The sequence below is a fragment of the Hemiscyllium ocellatum genome, chromosome 8, assembly GCF_020745735.1.
Source record: "Hemiscyllium ocellatum isolate sHemOce1 chromosome 8, sHemOce1.pat.X.cur, whole genome shotgun sequence".
Lineage (NCBI taxonomy): Eukaryota > Metazoa > Chordata > Chondrichthyes > Orectolobiformes > Hemiscylliidae > Hemiscyllium > Hemiscyllium ocellatum.
Window position 1 is genome coordinate 23,107,940 of NC_083408.1, and position 24,014 is coordinate 23,131,953.

At 40.7% G+C, this 24,014-nt stretch overlaps 1 protein-coding gene across 3 annotated transcripts in view; it reads left to right on the top strand.

Annotated features, from left to right (window-relative positions):
- Positions 1-22,389, top strand: part of ubr1 (ubiquitin protein ligase E3 component n-recognin 1) — a 219,437-nt gene extending 197,048 nt beyond the window's left edge. For all 3 annotated transcript variants that reach the window (XM_060828682.1, XM_060828683.1, XM_060828685.1), the window contains 6 exons: positions 4,007-4,115; positions 6,010-6,066; positions 8,943-9,020; positions 10,367-10,537; positions 13,453-13,554; positions 17,259-22,389. In XM_060828682.1, coding sequence (XP_060684665.1) covers positions 4,007-4,115; positions 6,010-6,066; positions 8,943-9,020; positions 10,367-10,537; positions 13,453-13,554; positions 17,259-17,400 — 659 coding nt within the window. In that variant the 3' untranslated portion in view covers positions 17,401-22,389. The remainder of the gene's footprint in view (positions 1-4,006; positions 4,116-6,009; positions 6,067-8,942; positions 9,021-10,366; positions 10,538-13,452; positions 13,555-17,258) is intronic.
- The last annotated feature ends 1,625 nt before the right edge of the window (positions 22,390-24,014 follow it).

Sequence of the window (24,014 nt, forward strand, 5' to 3'; positions counted from 1 at the left end):
TAGCAATGAAAAACAAGGAAATCATAGAGCGATGTAGATATCTTAAAATAGTTCTGAAGGTGAATTTCTAAAAATATATTTTTATTGAAAAATAGATTTTTTAATATTACAACAAATGCAAAACAATACAATTCAAAATAATACCAAGAAAGAACACCAAATAAATTTTTTAAAAACCAAATCACCCTCATGTACAAATGTATAAATATATAAAAATAACCCAACTAACTACTTAACTAAATAAATAATAACTAACAACAAACTGATAAGTAATAATACAGCTCAGCAAAACAAAACACTAACCCTCGAATATAGAGAGCATCAATTTTCACATACGTTCGGAGTTCCCCATCCTTGGATATTGGACTCCTAAAGCACAGTCATTATGGTTATATAAAAGTCCTTATTAGTGTGGCAGACAAATCTGTGTCCAGGTATTCCAAAAAGAGTCACCATGTCTTTCAGAAGTTCTTGGTTTTGTGATGTACCATACTTGTAAGAAATTCCAAGTGGATATGCTCCATATGAAAGGTGATTTTAATGAACTGAGGGTAGACTGGGACAGTAGTAGTTTAAGGGACAGGTAGAACCAGTGTGTCTTCAATTCCCCAAGAATGGAGACGCCACTAGACTTGCTGTTCGGGGCAAGCATCAGTAGAGAACAGTTAGGGGACAGTGATCATGGTATCATAAAAGTTTGAGATTTGGTGGTAAAGAGAAATGAACAATCTAGATTAAGAATAACCAACTGGCAAAGAGGCAACTTCAATGGGGTAAGAACAGAGCTGAGCTAGATTGCAACCGAACGGGAGAAACAGCTGGACAACGGATTACCTTCAAAAAATGAAATGGGTCGGGCATAGTCAGCATACATTTCCTCAAAAGGTAAGGTAGGGCAATCACATCCAGAGATCTCTAAATGACAAATTAAGAATTCGCATGCTCATAAAAACAAGTACAAGTGAAAGAAAGCCAATATAAAAGGTTCAGAAAAGGAGTTGAAAAACACGTAAGAGAAGTTAAGAAAGATTACAAAAGGGAATCCCAAAGTGTCTCTGGGCACATAAAAAGCAAAACATTTAGCAAAGGAGGAATAGTGCTGATTATGGACCAAAAAGGGGGATTTTACACATGGAGGAAAGAGGCATGTCTAAATTGTCAAACAAATGCCGTCTTTACATATGAGGCATATGCTACTGGGCAATGATGACAAAGAACAAAACTGATTCACCAGAAAGGGCTTAGCATTCACAAGGAAGAGGTTTTAAAATAAATTGTCAGTACTTAAAGTTTATATGGCACTGGGACAGAATGAGATGCATCCAAGGATATTGAATGAAGTGAGCGTGGACTTTGCAGAGACACAACGATCTTTCAATTTTCACTGGATTTGGGGATGGTGCCAAAAGGCTAAAGAATTGCAAGCATTAAACCCTTGTTCAAAGGCTGAAAAGTGAAGTCAGACCAGTCATCTTAGAAACAATTATTTGGGATTGATTTAATAGTGACTTGGAAATAGGTGGATTAATTAGGAAGAGCTTCAAGTTGAAGTTTTTTGAAGCAGTAACACAGATGATGAGGGTATTTCTATTGATATGCTGTACAGTTGGTTCTATTATAACACTGGATTCTTCAATGCGAATTGGATATAACGTAATTGAAAAATTTAGACCATTAGAATGTGAACTTTCCTTACCTGTATTGGCTATAACGTGCTTTCCAGTCCCATTGGTTACATGGTGCTGCTATTATGTGATTTCCTTATAATGCAGGATCACACGGGGAATAGATTAGAGCAGAACAGGATTTCCAAAAACTGTTTGAGACAGTGCCACACAATAAACTTGAAAAATTTTATAGATCATGGAATAAAAGGGGGAGAGCAGCATGGATAAAAATTGGTTGAATGAAAGGAAACAAAGAGTAATGATTAAAGAATATTTTTGGGTTGTAGGGAGGGTTGTGCTGGAGCTCCCCAAGGTTTAGTTTTAGGACTCTTGCTCTACTAATAGATCTAGATCTTGGTTTGCACTGAATATTTCTATGTTTGGGGGACATGAAAAAAAATTGGAGCATTGTAAGCTGTGATGTGGATAAATGAGTTTTATAAAGTGAAATGGATGGATAGGTGACAGGTGAAGCTCAGTGCAAGGAACTGTGAGGTAGTTCACTTTGGTACGCAACATGGGCAGACAGTATAAAATAACGGGTGTACAGGAATAGAAGACCTGGTTGATTAGGGGATAAATTCCAGACGTTAGGGCCAATTCAGCTGAGAGCGCAACAGCCAAAGGTGGAGCGAAGAAAGGCAGGACTGTCCACAAGACTGGAATTGGAACAGTGACCTGATCAGTCAGCCTCCAGGAGAGGTTACTTGATGTTCAAGTGTGGCCCTTCATCCAAGTATGCTCTTCTTCAATGCCTAGTAACTGTTTGCTTTTCCAGAATGTTATTGTTTTGGTTTAACATAATTACGGGTTTCAGCAGAATTCTAATCAAACAATTTTGACTTTTAGTTACCACCTCAAGCTGGAATCATAACTTGTAGCTCCAACCAAGACATCTAATTTCTATGTAAGAATTGGAAAAGAAAGGAATTAGGAACAAAAATACTTGTACTTCTGTAATGCTGTGGAAATGACTGTGCATCTATAGTGCTGTAGAGCTAGTGATGAATTGGTGAAATGCGGAAATTGTTGCAGATAGAATTCAGTGTCAGTAAATAAATGGGTGGACTTTTCCCAGAGGATAATGATATTTTGGGGTAGGTATTTAGGTTCACAAGACATTAAAACTAGCAATGAAAATTAAACCCATGCAAATGTTTAATGCTTTGCTGGTCTTTGTATAACTTTTCTGGCTATGGTTAGAGTACTCAATGTAGTTTCAGGCTCCTCAGTGCTAGAAGGATGTTGAGACCTTGGTGAGGGTACGGTACACGTTCACTAGGTGCTGTCTGATACAGGCAAATACAAATAAAGTCTTGAAAATCTGGGCAATTATGGGGTGATTTAACAGGGTTGTACTTTTCCCATTGTCAAGTGCTCGGGATCAAGGGAACATTTGACAATTAAATGTAAGATCTGTTGAACAGGAAGCAGGAGAACCTATTTTGTTGGGGAGTGGGGGGAGTTACGAGTCTGTGGATTGCATCAGTTGAGTTGATAATTGAGGCGACAACCCTCTGAACATTTAAGGATACATGACTGAAGAAAAGGGGAATAAAAGGACTAGGGAACAATCATTGTGGTTAAAGTGTTTTAAGACAGGCACATTTTGTTGTTGGAATGTCTAGAAAATAGGCTGGTGGTTAGGATGAAGCCACAGGCGTGGTCAGTAGGAGAGATTGTAATGCATGGCATGCAGAGCAATCTAATCTTGAAGTGACCAGAAAAACAGCAGCTTTGGCTCTGAACAAACAGACACTAATGAGATATAGTCAAGAGGGACAAGTGCTGAGGGTGTAGAAAGTGTGCAGCAACAATAAGGCCGCAGTATTTTTGTCATTTTAACACTGAGGAGCTTGCACAAATCAGAATGATCAAACTGTACATCAGCAAATCTATACCTGCTGATTGTGGTATACTGTGAAGCATGTGTTAAATGATGTCAGCCATTTGTGGTTGGAGTTCTTAGATGTCATGGTAAAATTGTACATTGTTTTAATTCCTTTTTGTATTTCATATATTCCGGGTTACCTGGCTCAGCTAATCAGCTCCCAACATCCTTGTTAAATCGATTCTTTTACCCCTCTCCACCCCCCCTAGGAGAAAGGAGCTACATTGAGCAGCATTAGTGTCTGGAATCAGAATTGAAATAGTGTAGATATAAAAATGACTTCCATCTTGTTGTTACAATGCTGTGTCAAACACTTGTTATATAAAACTAGTTAAAATCTCCATTAAAACTCACCTGGTTACCCCGAAACAAGCTTTAGCGATTTTTTTTTTAATAATGTGAAAGTCACTATTTTCACACTTGATATGAATCCTGCTTTTCTTCCCAGATTCCTCTGAAGGGCAGTTTGAAGCCTTATGTCTTTACCTGGCATTGCCTACCAACCTTTTCAAACTTTTTCAGGAGCACAAGGACATAGTATCTCCTTTGTTACAAAGGTAAGGACTGCTTTGCTTGAAATAGTTTTAGGTATTAAAAAAAATCTGTCGCAAGAACGAAAGTGATGTATTAGCAAAGGTTCTCCTACCTTAAGTGACATTCAGTAGAGAGATTACGCAAGAACATGCAGGATTGGAGCAGTTATCTGGTCAGCCCTCAAAATGATGTGCATTACAGGCTGAAATCGAGATCACAAATTTAAACTGAAACTGTGTTTTTAAAAAATGATGTTCATAGATGTATTTTTAAAAAGTAAGGCCATTTTCTTGCAGATTCCAACCACTACCTTATCTATTCAAAGCCCCACAATCCTTTAGCCAGCTTACCCATAGAAGACAACAGCGCAGTACAGGCCCTTCCGCCCTTGATGTTGCGCCAACCTGTGAAACCGACCTGAAGCCTATCAAACCTACACTATTCCATTCTTATCCATATGCTTATCCAATGACCATTTAAATGCCCTTAAACTTGGCAAGTCTATGACTGTTGCAGGCAGAGAGTTTCACGCCCCTACTATTCAGTAAAGAAACTACCTCCGATATCTATCACCCCTTAATTTAAAGCTATGTCCCCTCGTGCTAGCCATCGCTATCCAAGGAAAAGGGCTCTCTCTGTCCACCCGATCTAATCCTCTGATCATTTTGCATGCCTCTATTAAGTCATCTCTTAACCTTCTTCTCTGTAACAAAAACAGCCATGACCACCTCACTTTCAGGTTTTGCGAGTACTGCTCCAAAGCTGCTCTACAAGGTATCTAAGGGTTTGGTTTCTATTTGCCACTCTATAGTAGTCTAGCCAAGGCTGGAAACTTAAATAGGTACAACCAGCCTGCAGATGGTGTAAAACGGTTCCATCGTGTAAATTTAGTTCCATCCTTAACTAAATTGATGTTGATGAGCAAGCAACAGAGCAGGCAAGTATTGTGAAAGTAAGTGCATCAAGGATTATTCAGTGCTCTGAACCTCCATGTGGAGCATTTGAGGGAGCAAGAAGGTGATCTTATAGAAGACATGAGATTGAAAAATTGCTGGGAGAGCAGACAGAACGATAGAATGGTCTGAGCTTGGGATGGTCACATGTAACATATGACATGGGGGACAGGAAGAGGCCAAACAGCACATCAAACTTACTCAACTATTCAAAAATCCAATTCCAGAGATTCATAACCCTCTGAGTAATAAAATGTCTTTAACCTATCCTTTCAAGTATTTTGTAATTGGGTCATCTCTGATTCTTCAAAACTCCAGAGAATATAGGCCCAGTTTACCAACTCTCATTTCATTGTACACTCCCACCATCCCAGGCAGAAGTCTGCTGAGCCATCATTGTACTCCCTTTATGACAATAATATATTTCCTGAGATAATGAGACCAAAACCCCTCTCAGAATTCCAGGTTCCTAACCAGGCTCATACACTTGAAGCAAGACTTTACTACCTCGATACCTTTCTGATAAAAGCTAACATTCCTTTGGCCTTCCTCCAGCAAAGTAAGTCATAACTTCACTGCATAGATGGTCAAGGAGATTAATCTTTGAGCCTTTGCGTGGACTTTTATGGACTACATTTCTTTGGGAGGTGGGACTTCTTGTAAATGTGACACTGTAACCGTACACAGAATTAGTTTAAATTTGTATCAAAATATAATTAAAAATGTGATTGTTAGGCAACATACTCTGAATAAGCATAAATATAGTTAGTACAGACATTTTCCTGGATCTTTGAAGCTCAGTATTTTTGTCAGGTAATCATTATACTGATCGTACACAAATAAGCTGCGGCAGCTTCATCACAAATGCATTTTGTCATTATCTTGCAACAGTCGATGGTTTTAAATTGGAAAATTTTGCCCACTGAGCTTGTTTAATTAAAGTTTGTGCATTTTTCTTTTGCAGATGGTGTTCTGATTCTTCAGTGCAAAGCTTTCTCAAAGGAGAACGAACAACAGTCCAGTTAGTGATCTCTTCATGCTTCCTCTCTGTTCTTGGTGTATTCATCTTTATCCCGCAATGTCTGAACCTTTTTCTTTATTTACTGCTCATTGAGTTAGTTATTCTCTAAAACAATATCAAAATAATGTGCTGATAAAGGGTTTGCATAAAATCTGTAATCCAGCTGATTCAGACATAATTTGAGCTGCTGTGCATTTCCAGCATTTGGTTTTTATCTTTGTTTCCTATTATCTTCACTCAATCAAGCTATAACACAGTAGCACAATTAATTTTGTGGAGGACAGATCATGAAGATGGGATGAATTGGAAGGTTGGAACTGGGATAAGGTGGGGAGAGGGGAAATGAGGAAACTGGTGAAATTCACATTGATGCTGTCTGGTAGCACTGTCCCAATGTGGAAGATGAGACATTATTCCTTCAGGCGTTCCAGTGGTTAAGGAATGGTGGTGGAGGAGGCCCCGGGACCTCCATGTACTTGGTGGAATGGGAGGTGGAGTTAAAATGTTCAGCCACGTGGCGGTGGAGTTGGTTGGTGCGGATGTCCTGGAGATGTTCTCTGAAACGTTCTTCAAGTAGGCGTCCAGTCTCCCCAATGTAGAGGAGACTGCATTGGGAGCAATCGATACAGTAAATACCACATGGAGTGCAAGTAAAACTCTGGATGTGCAAGGTTTCTTTGGGGCCTTGGATGGAGGTGAGGGGGGAGATGTGGGTGCAGGTTTTGCAGCTCTTGCAGTGGCATCTACCTTTAAGTATTTTGTAGTTTTAATTAGATCATTTCTTACTCTTTGAAACTCTTTAGAGAATACAGGGTCAGTCTGCTTGATCTCTCAGGACAATCTGCAATCCCAGGAGCAAGTATGGAGAACCTTTACTGTACTCGTTTTATAGACAAGCAGGAGGCTGGAAGAACACAGGAAACTAGGCAGCATCAGGAGGTGGGGAAGTCAACATTTCAAGTGTAACCCTTTGTCAAGACTGGGGATGGGTGTAACGGGAGCTGCAGATAGAGGTGGGGGTGTGGGAGGGTTTTCGGTGGGGAGAGTGGTGAGGTAGGGATAGGTGAACACAGGTAGAGGGTATGGCCTCGTTGGGCGATGTGAGGAATGAATCCGGTTGGTAGCTGACAAAAAGGGTCGTTCAGAGAAGGGGCTGGAGAGGGAGCCAGAGGATGGGAAGGAAGGTTACTTAAAGTTGGAGAACTCGATGTTGAGTTCTTTGGGTTGTAGGCTCTCCACCACCAACAATATCTTCCCCTCTCCACCCTTCTCTGCTTTCCACAAGGACTATTCACTTCAGCAAACTTTGGTTTGCACCACTCTCCCCATCAACCCCACCACACCCCCGTTACCTTCCCCTGCAACTGTAATAGATGCAAAACTGCTGGCACACTGACCCCCCTCACCTCCATCCAGGGCCCCAAACAGTCCTTCCAGGTGAGACTGAGGTTCACCTGCTGCACCTCCAACCTTGTTTACTGCATCAGGTGTTCCTGGTGTATTTTCCCTACAACTGATGTAAAGCTGATGAATCTCTAGTACTCAGTTTCCAGTATTTGCAGGAATCATTCCTGAATCTACTGAATTTGGGGAGATGATTGCCAATGCATTGACAATCCCTTTGTCCACCTCCAGCTTTTTCAACATTGGATTGCAGAGTCCCACGGATGTATCGCTTTTTAAGTCCCATTAATTTCCCTAATCCAGCCGCCTTGCTGATATTAATTTCCTTCAACTCCTCATTCACCTTCATCATTTGGTACTCAGCTCTGGTAGATTTCTTGTATCTTTCTCAAAGGAAACATCCACAAAGTAAGTATTTTAGCTTCTCTGCCATTTCTCTCTCCCATTTTACATACCTACAGAAGTTTTTACAGTTCTGTTTTATACTTCATGCTAGTTTACACTTGAATGCTATCCTTCCTTCTCAGTTTCTTGGTCCTCCTTTTATGTATTCCAAATCTCCCCAGTCCTCAGGTTTGTTACCATTTCTAGCCATTTATAAGCCATCTTCTTTTCAGCTTTAACTTTCTTTAGTAGTCATGGTTGATTGATGTTTTTTGAATCTCTTTACCCTGAAGGAATGTAAGGTTGTTGTAAGACTTTGCAGAGGCTAGGTGTAAAAAGATTAGACATTTATAAAACCTAGTAACTAAGGACACCAGAACAAAGTACTTGCTGTGTAAAATTAAAAAGAGACAGCCTGCTGGTATCAAGACGCGCAGTTATTCCTGATGGAGCAATTTGGGTAGATGCATTGGCAGCTTAGGTCACCTGCGGGAAATCTACGATGGCTAAATTTGAACGAGGGAGAATGCATGGAAATTGCAGAGACCAGCTGTACTTCTGAATACTATAAACAATCTAAACTACGGTTCAGTATTTTTCTGACAAACAATGTTGTGCATGCTATCTATGTGATATTGAGAGTTAACTTTAATTCATCATTTGCATGACATTTGAGTGCTAATTTAAAAAGTTCAGTTCCCGCAGTTGCAGAAGACCATGTTCTGGTAATCTTGACTGAACAACATCAGATTCTATTTCTTTTTGTCTTCTCAAGTCACTTAAGGTGGAAGTACTGAAGGAGGGGTATGGTGCTGACAGTGTGAGCTCTGCGAATCCAGTTTTTGCTCGAATTGTTCAACATCAGTTGCTCTTTCTGTGAAACTCTAATACTTTTCCTCCATCCATCTACATTGTGGAATTTATAGGAGACAGTGAGTGAGTGCAGAATGGTCTTGTTTGGTCTTTCTCACCCCTCTCTCTGAAGGCTGGCACAGGATATGGTTTTGAATGAGATGTGTAACTTGTATTTAAAATGCTATCCTGTCAGTAACAGTGATGCTACTTGACAGTAATTTCTTTCTTCAAAGGTATCCCAGGGAGAGAAACCAATTAATGGAACTTCCGGAAGACTACAGTTGTATACTGAATCAGGGTTCTCAGTACAAGTGAGTCCATTAATCAACTTCATACCTGAATTTTACCATTTAATACACTACCTTTTGATAGTTCTTGCATTGCAACAAGTGGAAGAATTTATAGACCCATATTTTATCATTGAAAATATAGCTTAACAATTGACATTGAGGCTGCATTGTGGAAAACTCTTTCGAGCTGGCATTCGGAAATCCTTAAACACTTATTGGTTGTTTTCACATTGCATATTTCTCTATTAAACTTTTGCTCCTGTTGCTGTGCTGTGAGTTAAGAGAGCCAAGTGACACTACATCACAGAATAAAGTCTTTTCTAGGCCAAGGGCTAGAGCTTGGTGCATAATGCACACAGATTGGCAGCACCACAGTGGTTCTGTCCTACCTTGAGCAGGTTTGCTTTCTGTTACCCACATCCCTGACTAGTAGGTAGTTTACCCTGACCTCAAGTAACTCCTGTGACCAGAAGTGCAACATGACTCTATACTGCAACCAATTATGTTGAAAGTCACAGTATAAATTGGATATCAGCTCAAGTGCTGTCTGTTAGTCAGTAATACCTGTCATTGCTGGGGTGTAGCTGCTCAAGTAATCAGGTAATTGGTTGGATTTTTTAAAATTTGTTCACGGGATGTAACCGTTATAGTCTAGGCTGGTATTTATTGCCCATCCTTAATTGCCCAGAGGGCAGTTAAGTGTGAACCAGACTGCTGTGGGTCCAGTCTCACATTTAGACCAGACTAGGTAAGGACAGATGATTTCCTTCATTAAAGGACATTAGTGAACCAGGTAATCACAATTTTTTATAACAATTGAAGTAGCTTCATGGTCAGCATTAGGACACTTCTTTTTATTCTAGCTTTTCAATGAATTCAGGTTTGACCAAATGTCATGATGAGGTTTAAATCCGTGTCATCGCAGTATTAGCCTCTGGTTCCAGATTAGCAATCCAGTGACATTATCACTACGTCACTGCCACTTCTGTGATCTTCATTATAGCACAGAATGAGACTATTCAATTTTTCATGCTAATGCTGGCTCTTTGACAGTAAGTTAATTAGTTCCTCTCTCTCACTCTTTCCCTTGAGCTCTACTTATGTTACTGTTCAAATCTTTATCCAGTTTTGAGTCTACTGTTGAGTCTACGTCCATCATTTTTTCAGCCAGTGCGTTCCAGGTTGCAATAGTTTGCTTTACAATTAGATTCTTACCTGTCCCCACCCTGTTTCTTTACTTCTGTTAGGGCACTATCCTTCTTGCCAGTGGAAGCGTGGTACTGAATGTTGAAGTGAGGGTGATGTGTGATGGGTGGGACATTTACAGAGCCAGAATTTTGAGCAGGTTTCTATAATATCTCTAACAGGTGCTCAAGATCCTCTGACGATGAGACGAAGAATTTAGCGCTCTGCATGTTCTGTGGGGCCATGCTGTGTTCAGAAAGTCCATGCTGTCGGGAGGAAGTGAATGGGGAAGAGATTGGCGCCTGTGTAGCTCACGCCATCAACTGTGGATCTGGTTTGGGCATGTTCCTAAGGTACATGCACACTGAGCAATAACTAGTTGCATGCCTACTTTAAAAGCAAAGAGATAGCATAGAATCATACAGAATGGAAGGAGACCAATTGGCTCTTTGCGTCTGTGCTCTCAAATTGTGTCCACTTGCCTACAGTTTTTCCATAGTCCTGCAAATATTCCTTTTCAAGCGTATGTCCAGTTTTCTTCTGTATACTATTAAGTATCTCCTTTCAGACAGGTTATGGCTCCAGATGAAATATCACAATTTGCCCCAGTTAGTTTTTCTAAAATCTTAATCCCGCCTCTGTCTGGTGTCTGACCCTCCAGCCACTGGAAAACTTTATCCTTATTAGCTCAATCAAAATACTTGGCTTTGCTTCTCCACAAGTAGGATCAGCCTAATCTGCTACAAAATGGTCATTGCTAAACTTAATATAAAATTATATAGTGCATTGCTTCAAACATTTGCCAGTTTATCATTGCATTTGAGTAAAGTACTGACAGTATAGTCACAGAATTGCTATGATGCAGAAGGAGGCCATTTAGCCCTTCTTGCCCATACCTATTCTATTATCTAGTGCCAATCTCCTGCCTTTTCCCCATTTCCTTGGACACTATTTCTCTCCAAATAATCACCTAAGTCCCCCTAGAATGCCCATTGAACCTGCCTTCACCACATTTGGAAGAAGTGCACACCCAAACTATTCGCTGTGTTAAGAAGTTTTCTTTCTCTCATTGCCCTTGCTTTGTTTGCACATTATTTTAAATTATGACCTCCCATTGTATTCACATTAGTATTGTTCCTTTTATACCATGATCTGTAACTTTCTTCGCAAATCAATTTTACCAATACCAGGTCATTAGCAACCTTTTGAGATACCAGTTCAAGAAACTCCAAATAGGTTAAATATGGTTTTTCCCTTTAGAAATCCAAGCTGACTCTTGCTAATCAACCCACTTTTTCCCATGTGATTACTAATTCCATCCCAAATCATTGTCTCCATAAGCTTCCCCACCATCTAAAATAAACTGACCGGGGTCTGTGATTGCTAGGATTATCCTTACAAGCTTTCTTCAACAATCCTGTAGTGTTTGCAGTCCTCCAATCTTCTGACCTCTCTCCCAAATCTGAGTAGACTGAAGAGATTGTGGGCAGTATCTCTGCAATTTCAGTTCTTCTTTCCTTCAAAATCCTTGGATGCATCTCATTCCGCCCCTGAGCCTTGTCAACTTTAAGTGACAATAAGTGGATCCAGGCCTCCTTCCTTATTAATTTTGAACCCTTATAGTGTTATGAAGATGTGAGTGTACTGTTCTTTTAAGAGATTTAAAAGCTAGCAGTGACAGCACCAAGTGCTCTCAATAAGACACAATGTAACGTGGTCTAGCTACTGGGGTAGCTGGTTGCCTGGAAATGACAAAACAAATTCAAATTAGGCCAATCAGTTTAAATTATACCCCGAAAAATACCAAGTTCCAATCCAGTTTGAACTGGTATATTGACAATCTTAGAAGTCGATGACGCAATCAGATGCTTTGGGGTATAAGACTGGGAAAAATTGAATAGTAGGGAAGAGAACTGCCAAGCCAACGATATCTGCACACTGGCCAGAAAATAGCTCTCTTAAAAAGTACCTTAATCAATCAGTAACCTATGAAACCGCCTTCCCAAGAACAAAACAGCAATTCAGACAAAACTGAAAGCAGCCTGGTTTTTAGATAAAAAGTGTTGTTTTGTAAATCTTAATTGGGAGTTTTATCGAAATAGTATTATAGAAGAGAAGGTATCAGATAGGTTAGAGGAAGGACTTGTAAATAGTTGATAGTTAATCATTCTCTGTTATACTTTGAGAAATAAAGTTGTTAGTTTTTACTTTAGTATTTGACCCCTCAAATTTTCACAGATTACTGCAAGGGATAAATCTCTTCTGCATTGCTGGTTTTAAATTAAGCAGAAAAGTTTACCTGTGCTTTAACAATAATGACAGAGTTTCCACTTCTGTCACCACAAACTGGGCTGCATCTCGTCTTTTGTAAAGACAGACGCAAAGTATTCATTCACACCTCATCCATCCCCCAACTTGCATTTGCAAATCCCCTGTTTGGTGTCTGATTGGCTCTACTCTTTTATTAACTGCTCTCTCACTGTTTATATGCCTGTAGAAGACTTTGGTTTCACTTTTTGTTAGTTGCTGGTCTTTTCTCATCGTCTCTCTTTGGTTCTCATTTGCTTTCTGTCTGACAGCTTTTTCTTTCTAATGTTAATTTCTTCCTCTATTGTCATCCTGAAGCTCTGGACTTGTTTATCCTACCTTTTTCATTCAACCGAATATACCTCGGCTTTCCTAAACCATCTGTTCACTTTCTGATCTTCTGCCAGCCAACCTCTTAGTCCAATCAATCCTGCTCAGCTGTCTTCTTACCCTGGATTGTTGCATGTCATTCCCCTGCTATATCCTGAACCTTATGATAAAATGATCACTGGTCCCCTACTAAATGGTCCCTTACTGACATTTGATCCTTTCAGCCCATCTCATGTTCAGGTCCAAGAACGTTTCCTTTCTTGTCGAACTGGACATGTCCTGCTGAAGGAAAGAGCAGTTGGAGCAGGAAATCCGAAAATTCTGTGTTGGTCGCTCAATTAATCAAGAAGTTGTGACAGATATTTTCTAAGCTTTACCGAGCCTGTATTGGTGAAGAGTAATCCCTGATCACTCCTGGTTGGATTATAGTGCCCAATACTGAGCGCACTGACAGAGACCTGCATTTGACATGGTTCGACTCACATGGCAGCAACGAGTTACAGCTGATCAATCAGCAGTTGTAATAACAGGACCCCCATCGAGAATTCAATACCTTTGATAGAGTTTGTAGGAAAGGAGAGTATAAAATGTAGCTACTCGTCTAAATGTTTCTTATCATTTGTTCCACCAGGATCCGGGAATGTCAGGTGCTGCTGCTGGCAGGGAAGAAAAGAGGGTGTTTCATACCTGCTCCATACCTGGATGATTATGGGGAGACCGATCAGTTGCTTAGGTATGACTATTTCAAAATAATTTTTCCTTATTTACTAATGAATACATGTTGAGTAGCTATATAATATGTTTTTCTCGCAGTACGCTGGGGTAGATTAAGTAGAATCTAAGAAGAGCCCCTTCTAGGAAAAACGTTAAGATCTCTTAATTCTGAATGACAACACAAATAAAGTGGTAGATTAGAGAGGGGCAGAAAAGACTATTGTTCCATAATTAATAGGGTTGTCATACTAGGAGATTTTCATTTTCCTAATGTAGACTGGGACTGCCAGAGCATTAAGGCCTTAAATGGGGTGGAATTTGATAAGCGCATTCTGGAACGTTTCGTCAAGTAGCATACAGAGTGTCCTACATGGGAAGGGGCAAAATTCGATCTACCCTTGGTAAGTAGGGCAGGGTGGGTGATGGAGGTGAAAATGGGGGAGCACTTTGGAACCAGTGACGAGAGTTCTGTTAATTTTAAAATTGTTATGGAGAGGAACAAAACTCCACAGGTTCACATTCTAAATTGGCGCAAGGTGAATTTCAATGGAATTAGACAGGAGCTTGCAGGGGTTGATTTGAGTAGTCTGTTTACAGGCAAAGAGACCTCTGGCACATGGGAGGCCTTTAAAAGTGAGATAGTGAGAGTTCACGGTCTATATGTTCCTGTGAGGGTGAAAGGCAAGGTTGACAAGGATAAGGAACCCGGGGTGATAGGAGATGCTGACCTTTGACCAGAAAAATGGAGGAGGCTTGGCTCAGGTACAGGCAACTGGGATCAAGGGAATTCCTGTAGGTATACAGGGAATACAGGAGTTTACTGAAGAAGGAAATCAGGAGGGCAAAAAAGGGGCATAAGATGCCCTTGGCTGAGAAGATTAGGGTGAATCCAAAGAGGGTCTTTTAAGTATGTTAAAGGAAAAATAAACTAGAGAAAGAATAGGACCCCTCAAGGACCAAAGTGGACACATACGTGTGTAGAACAGCAGGAGATCAGCAAGGTACTTGATGAATATTTCTCCTCTGTGTTTACCATAGAGAAAGACATGAAGACTTGGCAACTGGTTACTGGTGATATGGTGGAGTTACTGGTGATATGGTGGAGATAGTCCATATCACAGTAGAGGAGTTGTTGGATGTATTAGAACATAGGAGAAAATGAGGACTGCTGGTGCTGAAGATCATCAGAGCCTCATTCCTGTTGAAGGCCTTATGCCCAAAACGTCGATTCTCCTGCTCCTCCGATGCTGCCTGACCGGCTGTGCTTTCCAGCACCACACTCTTGACTCTATATTATGAAAGTGGTAAATCTCCTGGTCCTGACTAGACATATCCAAGAACATTGCAAGAGGCCAGATTCATAGAGAGGTACAACATGGAAACAGACCTTCAGTCCATGCCGACCAGATATCCTAAACTAATGTAGTTTGCCAACACTTGGCCCATATCCCTCAAAACCATTCCTATTCGTAAACCCATCCAGACGCCTTTTAAAAGCTGGATTTGTAGCAGCCTCCACCACTTCCTCTGGCAGCTCATTCCATACACGCACCACCCTCTGCGTGAAAATGTTTTCCCTGAGGTCCCTTTTCAATCTTATCCCTTTCACCCTAAACCTATGCCTTCTAGTTCTGAACTCCCCCATCCCGGGAAAAAGACTTTGTCTATTTATCCTATCCATGCCCCTCATGATTTTATAAACCTCTACGAGGCCACCCCTCAGTCTTCGCAGCTCCAGGGAAAACAGCCTCAGCCTATTCAGCCTCACCCTATAGCCCTGGCTGATACCTTTGCATCATCATTAGCCACTGGTGAGGTCTGGAAGACTGGAGGATAACAAATGTTGTGCCGTTAATTCAAGAAGGGCTGCAAAGAAAAAGTTGGGAACTATAAATTGGTAAGCCTAACACCTGTGGTCAGTTAGTTATTTGAGAAGATTCTGAGGGGAAAGATATAAATGCATTTGGAAAGACAGGGTTTGTGAGGATTGGTCAGCATGGCTTTGTGCATGGTAGATCATGTCTCACGAATTTGTTAGAGTTCTTTGATGGAGTGGCCAAGAAGGTAGACGAGGGCAGGGCAGTAAATGTAGTCTATATGGATTTCAGTAAGGTTCCACATGGTATGCTACTCTGGAAGGTTGCATTTCATGGAATCCAGGGGGAGCTGGCAAATTGGATACACAGTTGCCTTGATGGTTGGAAGCAGAGGGTACTAGTGGAAGGATGCTTGTTGGACTCGAGGCCTGTGTCTGGTGGAATGTCTCAGGGGTGCTAAGGACCAAGGTTCAATTCCAGCCTCGGGCGACTGTCTCGGTGGAGTTTGCACTTTCTCCCCTTGTCTGTATGGGTTTCTTCCAGGTGCTCTGGTTTCCTCCCCCCTTCCAAAGATGTGCAGGTCAGGTGAATTGGCCATGCTAAATTGCCCAGAGTGTTCAGGGATGTGTAGGTTAGGTGCATTATTCACTGTAGAGTAATAGGATAGGGGAATGGGTCTGGGTGGGATACTGTTCAGAAGGCCGTTGTGGACTTGTTGGGCCAAAATAGCCTGTTTCCACATGGAGGGATTCAATGTTTCTATGCACAAGGCATGATTAGTAAGTTTGCTGATGACACTGAAATAGGAGCTATCGTGAACATTGAGGAATGTTATCAGAAATTGCAACAAGACCTTGATCAGTTGGGGAAGTGGACTGAGAAATAATGAATGGAGTTTAATATGGATAAGTGTGAAAGTCAAATCAAGGTAGGAATTTAATGGTGACTGGTAGACCTTAAGGAATTTAGTGGAACAAAGGGATCTTGGAGTTCAGGTTCACAGTTCACTGAAAGTGGAGTTACAGGTAGACAGGGCAGTGAAGAATGCTTTTGGCATACTGGCCTTAATCTAGTCCCATTTGCCAACACTTGGCCCATATCCCTCGAAACCCCTCCTATTCGTATACCCATCCAGATGCCTTTTAAATGATGGATTTGTAGCAGCCAGTATAGAAGTTGGGAAGTTATGTTACACTTTTACAGGAGATTGATGAGGCTGCACTTGGAGTATTGTTATCGGTTTTGGTCACCTTTTTATGGGAAGAATGTTATTAAACTAAAGAGTGCAGAAGAAATTCACAGCATAGGAGTCTGAAGAGGGACCTTGTAGAGGTATATATGATCATGAGAGGCATGGATAGTGTGAATGCACTCAGTCTTTACCCCAGGGTTGGGGAATTGAGGACTAGAGGGTGTCAGTTTAAGGTTAGAGGGGAAAGGATAAAATGGAACCTGAGGGGCAAATTTTTTACACAGAGGGACGTACACATATGGAATGAGCTACCAGTGGTAGTGGTTGAGGTGGGTGCATTAACAATATTTAAAAGGCACTTGGACAAAAACATCAATAGGAAAGGATTAGAAGGATAAGGGCCAAGTTCAGGGAAATGGGATTAGCATGAATGGACATTTTGGTCAGCATGGACCAGTTTGGGCCAAAGGACCTGTCTCCGTGCTGTAGGACTCTGACTCTAAGATATTGTATTTATTGGATTGCTGCATATTTGTCACTTTTTTTTCCCATTCTGCCTCCACAGTCACTTAAGTGTTGCATCTCAGCCAAGCTCTTCCTTCTCACTTACACTATCTATACCGTAGCTGCAAACAAATCACTTTTTTTTTAAAGCGAGCAACTGGAGAAATTAAAGCCTTACGTATTTTGAAACTCAGTACTTTTTTCCTAAAGGAGAGGCAACCCCTTGCATCTGTGCACTGAGCGATACAAGAAACTTGAACGACTTTGGCAGCAGCATCGCATTCTGGAGGAGATCACAAGGAGCCAGGACATGAATCAAGTAGTCATCGGTCTTGACTGGCAGCAATTCTGATTAGTTGACCCACCCCGCTCGACAGCAGAAACACCACTAACTTGCTGTTAGAATAACGTCAAAGGCTAGCCTCTGAGCTGATTAAATTGATGTGGACTGCTTTTAATCTGCTGTGTCTATAATCCAGTTTCAGCTTTCAGATCTTATCCACAGGGAAGCCAATTTCTATGGTAGCTTCTGGCCGTTTTGTACAGCTTGTTCCTTGGGACAAAATCTACCAACATACTGTGGACTTTTGTGGGGACATTGGTGTGGATCTGTCAGGGAGGGGGTCGTTGGTGTGGATCTGTGGGGGATAAGGAGATCTGACTGTGCCCGGGGAATGTTCGAAATTTGAAAATATTGTCATTCCCCCTCCCCTCTGTGCAAGTTACTTTGTGTTGCGTGCTCTACCACTGGGGAGACTGTTGTCATGACTGCCAGTGTGAAGTAGTGAGAGACCAGAGCCACCAACTGTGATCAGTACCTCTCTTCGATCTAATGCTCCATCCTGTTTTAAGGAGTAAAATAAACTTACAATCCACAACAGTCTTCAGGGCACATCTGGTACCTGGTAAACATGTAGCTTGATCACGCAAGGAATTGAGATTCATATTTATATCCTTATAAAGTTCCGCTCTGACTGGAAGACTTTGATCAATTCGATTAATTTTGAGGAGTCAGCAACACTTTGCATTTTGAACTGTATCCAGTCCTGCTGAAGTTCTCGCTGCAAATCAGTTTTGTTTTATTATACAGATGATTCTTTCACCCTCTCAGTGACTTCCAGCAGAGCAGTATCCAGGTTACTTGAACTTCTAAGTTAGTGCTGACAATGTTTGGAAGAATTGAGGAGGGCCTGATGAAACAGAGGAGCTTGTTATCCTCTGTTAAAATTCAGCAAGATGAAACCATTGTAACCTGGAAGAGGTTGGTAGTATATGCATTTGATGAGTGTTTAATGTTCTGGCCAGTTTTGCAGAAAGGTTCATATTGGTGCCCAGGTGTGATACACATGCTTGTCCTATTTCATACAGCACTATTATGAAGTGATGCCCATTGCATGGCGGAAGCGATGTTGGATTGAGCCACTCCCATCATCTTTTGAGGAAGCTGAGACTACAGATTCTGCTTTTTTTTTCCCTTCTCTATCTGAAGCAGACCGTGATACCACTTCTGGCAATAACTGAAGTTTCACCAGATGTTTTATAAAGATTATTACAAAGGGAAATTATACCAAATGCTGTGTTTCCCTTTTATTAGGGAGAGGGACTATATTAAATAACATTACTCAATAATAATATTTTTTTGTGTTTGTCTTTTTAAATCACTTTATTATGTTGCTGGCAGTTCATCGTTGACATTATTTGATGCTTCACAAAAGTTAGCATTCACAAGAGTTAGGTTTCTGGGCTACATTTCAAATTTTAATGGAAGAATAGTTGAAGCTGAACCATTGTAGTGTTCTAAAAGAGCTGGCTGCAAGCATAGTGGATGCATTAGTTATGATTTTCCAGAATTTCCTAGATTTCAGACTGTTTCTGCAGTTTGGAAGTTGGCAAACATAATACTGATGAAACTCAAGAAAGGAGGAGAAGCAACAAACCAGGAACTTCAGGCAAGTCACTTGTCAGGGAAATGGGCTGTTTGCACTATTGCTGTTATTAAAGAAGCCTTAGTAATCACTTAGAAAATCAAAGTATGATGAGATAGCATGGTTCTGTGGTCGGGAAATCACGTCTGACCAATTTATTGGAGTTTCTAGCTAAGAAGGGTCAATAAAGGGAGGCCAGTTGATGTAGTCGTCTTGGATTTACAAAAGTAAATTTAATGAAGTCCGATGATAAGGACTGATGGAGTTGGGACAAAGTGTAGGGATAAAAGAGGCATTTTAAAAATGGCAAATTATAATTAGTAGCATGCCACAAGGATTAGTGCCTCAGCTATTTATAATATGTGTTGATTGCTCTTGGTTTCTTTATCTCAGCCATGTATCCAGGTTTGCTGCTGTGAGCTGGAATATAAGCTGAGGAGTACAGAAAGGTACCTGGATTGGGCACCGAGATGGTTGTTGGATTATCGTGTTGGGGCATCTGAGGTAACAAGAATAGCAAAGCAGACATTTTAAAGCCATCTGCACTCGGAGAGATCTGGCTGCATTTGAATGAGGATCACAAACTAGCATGAAAGAAAAATGCCGCAAGGAATTAGGGAGGTAACTTGTATTTACATTGCAAAAGGATTTGAGTGCACAAATAAGGAGGTGCTCTCAGTGAATTCTACAGGGCTTTGGTGAGACCAACCTGAAATATGTTTGCAATTTTGCTTTCCTTATCTAAGAAAGAATGAACTTGCATACAGCAATAGTTTACTAGATTGCTTCCTGAATGAGCGGCTGCATTAATAGACTGGGTAAATTGGGCCCAAATTCTCAGGCATTTAGAGGAATGAGAAATGAACTCATTTAAACATACAAGATTCTGAAAGGCCTTAATAGGATTCCTGCAGGATGTTTTTTTAAACCCCTGGGCTGGAAAATATGGGAATGCAGTCTCTGATGAAGGGGACATGAAGGCAATTTCTTTCATTCTGAATCCTCTACCCCAGAGCAGTTGTGGATGCTACTTCAATGGGTATGTTCAAGGCTGAGATACTCTTGATTTCTCAGGGAATTGATGAAGAAATGGAGCAGGCAAAAAAAAATGGAGTGAAAGTGATAGATCATCCACAATCTTACTGGATGGTGGGGCCAGTTCAAGGAGCCAAGTAGCTTCCATTTCTTATGTTGTTCTCCTACACACGTGTTTTGTAAATGGTTTAGTGAAGTTGCACAGGAGTTACCTGGATCAAGTCCTACAAGAGTTGAGCATTTCTCTCCCCTTCCTGTTTGTTTGCTGCTGTCCAATGTAATGCATGCAAACATTTGGAGTTGTCTGAGGAGAATATTATCAGGTGTGAAAATATAGTGAGCAGATGTCAGTTTTCAGTTGCTGGTCATTATCCAGTGTAGCTGATTGAAAATCTTTTTATTAATCTGATTGTTTCAGGAATCCGGGAAGCAATTAAATATTGTGTAAAGAAATACGAAGAAAATGTTTTTAAAAAAGCAAGGAAACTTGACAAATTCAGAGGTGGTGGGAGTGTATATATTCACACTGCTTTTGTTAACAGGTCAGGCCAGGTTGATATGGTGTTCAAGAAAGTAATCTCTTCACCTCAAAGTGAATGTGAATCAGAGTGCATACAGTAATGGGTGTTCGAAATTAAGGTAGCCTAAATGACCTCCACAAAAGCCAGGACATGAAATTCTCTCTATTTTCACCATTAATGATCACAACTTTTGTTTGTGTCAATTAAGTCTTTTCCCATTTAGTAATTCTCAACAAAAGCCACTCAGTGTGTTCCGTAATAATTACTCAACTGCTGGCCGAATTTTTCCTTGAGGATTATTATGATATTTCAAAAATTATGTTGTCATCTGAGCAGACATTGCTCATCCTTAATCGCCCTTAAACTGAGTGGCTTGCGAGAGCCATTTCTGAGCAAGTTAAGAGTCTTCCAAATTACTGTGGGGTTCAGAGTCACAAGTAGGCCAAATCAGCTAAGGATGGCAGATTTCCTTTCCCGAAGGATGTTTGTGAACGAAATGAGGTTCTGTGACAGTGACTGCATGTGTTTGTCTTAAGGCCATCGTGGAGTGGCGGGGATTTGAACGTGTTCCCCAGAGCATTTAGCATGTGTCTGAATTACGAGACCGCTGATTTTATTATTGCATCAGCACCAACTCCCTGCTGGTCCACCAAGCAGTGCTCATATCCCATGAACAAATAAACAAGAAAATGCCAAAGCAATAAGTTGTCTAACCTGAATTTTGTGAATGAATCCCTTTCCTGCCCCCCCCCCCCCCATCAAATTCAGCCATTTGATTATTGTCTCAGTGCAGTAGAGAGTTGAGCGTCACGAGCCCCTATTCCATGTTGGTGATATGCTCCAAGGTTGTTACCTCGGTCGGCCTTGGTTCTGATGCCCAGTTCAACTGAGGAATAATCTGAGCTCACCAATGAAAATAAGGGTGTGTCAGAAGGCACCAGTGTGACTATCTCAGTAGGTAAGTCAATGTCTTGGCAAGGCAAAGAAGGGGAAAGAGTGCAACTGAGGTGCCTTACGTTTCAGACAAGTGTGTTGTTTGCAGTGCTTGTCCATTTCTTAGGAGTCGCTTATCAAATTAAACTCTTGCAAAGAAAAGAGTAAAGTCTAGACACTGCACCCTTCCCCTGTTACTGTTGATGATCCATTTAGCCTGATCGTTTTTGTGTGGGCAAAAACTCTTTGATGATTAACCCAGTTTTGAGTTTTTCTTGAGAGTCCCTGCGAATAACCATAATATATAAAGGTGACGGGTTAGTGTTGACTTGAATGATAGGCTTCAAAGACTGGCATGATTCCAGCTTGTTTTGTGGTTAATATTTCTTGTCATTATCAGTTTTTCTACCTATTTCGAGTAATCCTCAGGATAATGTGAATCTTAGGTAAATATATTGCTTGTGTTTACTAACGCTAATTCAAAATAATCAAATCGCTTTTTGTTCCTGCTGTAATTTGAGGAAAAGTCCAAGAATTTTTCTGGAGTAGAAAATCAAGAGTTGTGATGTGACCACACGTTTGTGTTGTGTTCACAGGATGCTGTTACATAGGTACAGACAAAGCAGGAGAAGAAATCATTTTATGTACCTCCTGTTCACTTGCTATTTATGATCAATGCCATTTATTTTCACTTATTGAAAGGCTTTATCATTTAAGGGAAAGGGTTTCTGAGGGGAAAGGAAGCATGTGTGTAATGCTCCTGTCCCAGTGTCTGATTCACTCATTTATACCATCCAAGTCATGTATGGTCACTTATTCATGTATATGGTACCACTTTAGTTCATAATGGGAATGTATTTATGGCAATAATTTAAATAATGTGCTGTTCAGATTAATAGCAATATCTGTTCTACGGATTAAAAAAATGGAGTTTACCATGATGTCTTATTTTTATCTTCACGCAAAGGTGCAAAGTGCTCAGGAAAAAGGTTTGATTTTAATCTGTGTGAAGTATTGATATGTTGGGTGTATTTTTTGATAAACGAGGAGAGGGTACAAAACCAAAGTAGGTAGATGCGTCTGAGTACAGTTCAGCCTTGGATGGATCGACAGGGCTGAACAACCTACTCTTATTATCTGACATGGTAGGTGCTATGAGCATTAAGCCAGTTTCTCCTCCTATATTACCTTCTGGTGAAGGATATATACTCTACCCTGGTACTCCTACCACAGATTCCCCTGTGGCCCAAACATGTAGTGCCTTTATTGCTTAAGCTCAGCACCAGAATGTAGATGCCACTGACAGACAGTCAGTCAATTGTTGCTGCCCATCCCACATTTTTGAATGCGACATTGGGGATCTTGATAAACCACATCAGAGGGCAGTTGGTCTGGCACGGGAGTCCCATGAAGATCAGAATAGGTAAGAGTGACACATTACTGTCACTAAAAGACATTAGCGAGCAAGTTGGGTTTTTATGACAATCCAGTGCTTAACCGTTCCTTTCTCACTGAGCAAGCAGGAGTTGATGCTAAGCTTAAATCAGCCATGATGATATCAAATGGCAGTGTAGGCTTGAGGTACTGAATTGCCCACTCCTACTCCGAGCTTTTAATGCTAACTTCTTACATTTCCATATTTTCTATGTTGAAATCAAATTATCACAATTTGATTTGCGCTTTCATTCTCTAGATTACTAGCCCAATGACTCAAACGTTGGGCTACCACATTTCCTGTTGGATTTATTCACATATGCATGCTAGTAATAGCTTTCTGCTTTGGAATTTATCTCTGTAGTATATTACAAAGCAGAATTGTAATTCCAGGTATAGTAGCTTGAGTAAGCTATTTCATAAGCACTGATGTACTGAGCTGTTCTGTGTAGTCTATCGTGATATATTCCTTTGAATAAAACTTCCATGAGAGAGACTCGTATTAAACTCGACGTGGAACATGAGGCGATTATTTTTGGAATATCTGTTTATCTGCATTTACCAAGTTAGGATATTTAACAAAATATGATGTTTGACAGTAAACTTGAAAGGGTCAGGAAACATTTACAAGGATATTCGCAGGGTTGGAGGGTTTGAGCTGTAGAGAAAGGCTGAGTAGGCTGGGGCTATATTTCCTGGAGTGTCGGAGGATGAGAGGTCACCTCATTAGAAGCTTATAAAATTATGAAGGATATCAATAAAGCAAATAGTCAAGGTTTTTTTCCCCAGCGTAGTGGAATTCAGAACTATACGGCATAGGCTTAAGGTGAGGGGGGAAAAAGATTTAAAAGGGACCCAAGGGTAACTTTATTAACGCAATGGATTGTTCATGTATGGAATGAGGAAGTGGTGGAGGCTGGTACAATTACAACATTTAAAAAACATCTGGATGGTGATTGAATGGGAAGGGATAAGAGGGATATGGGCCAAATGCTGGCAAATCGGACTAGATTAATTTAGGATATCTGGTCGGCATTAATAGTTGGACCAAAGGTCCTGTTACCATGTTCTACACCTCTGACTGCATGACACTTGAGGCAGGATTCTGACCTGTTCCC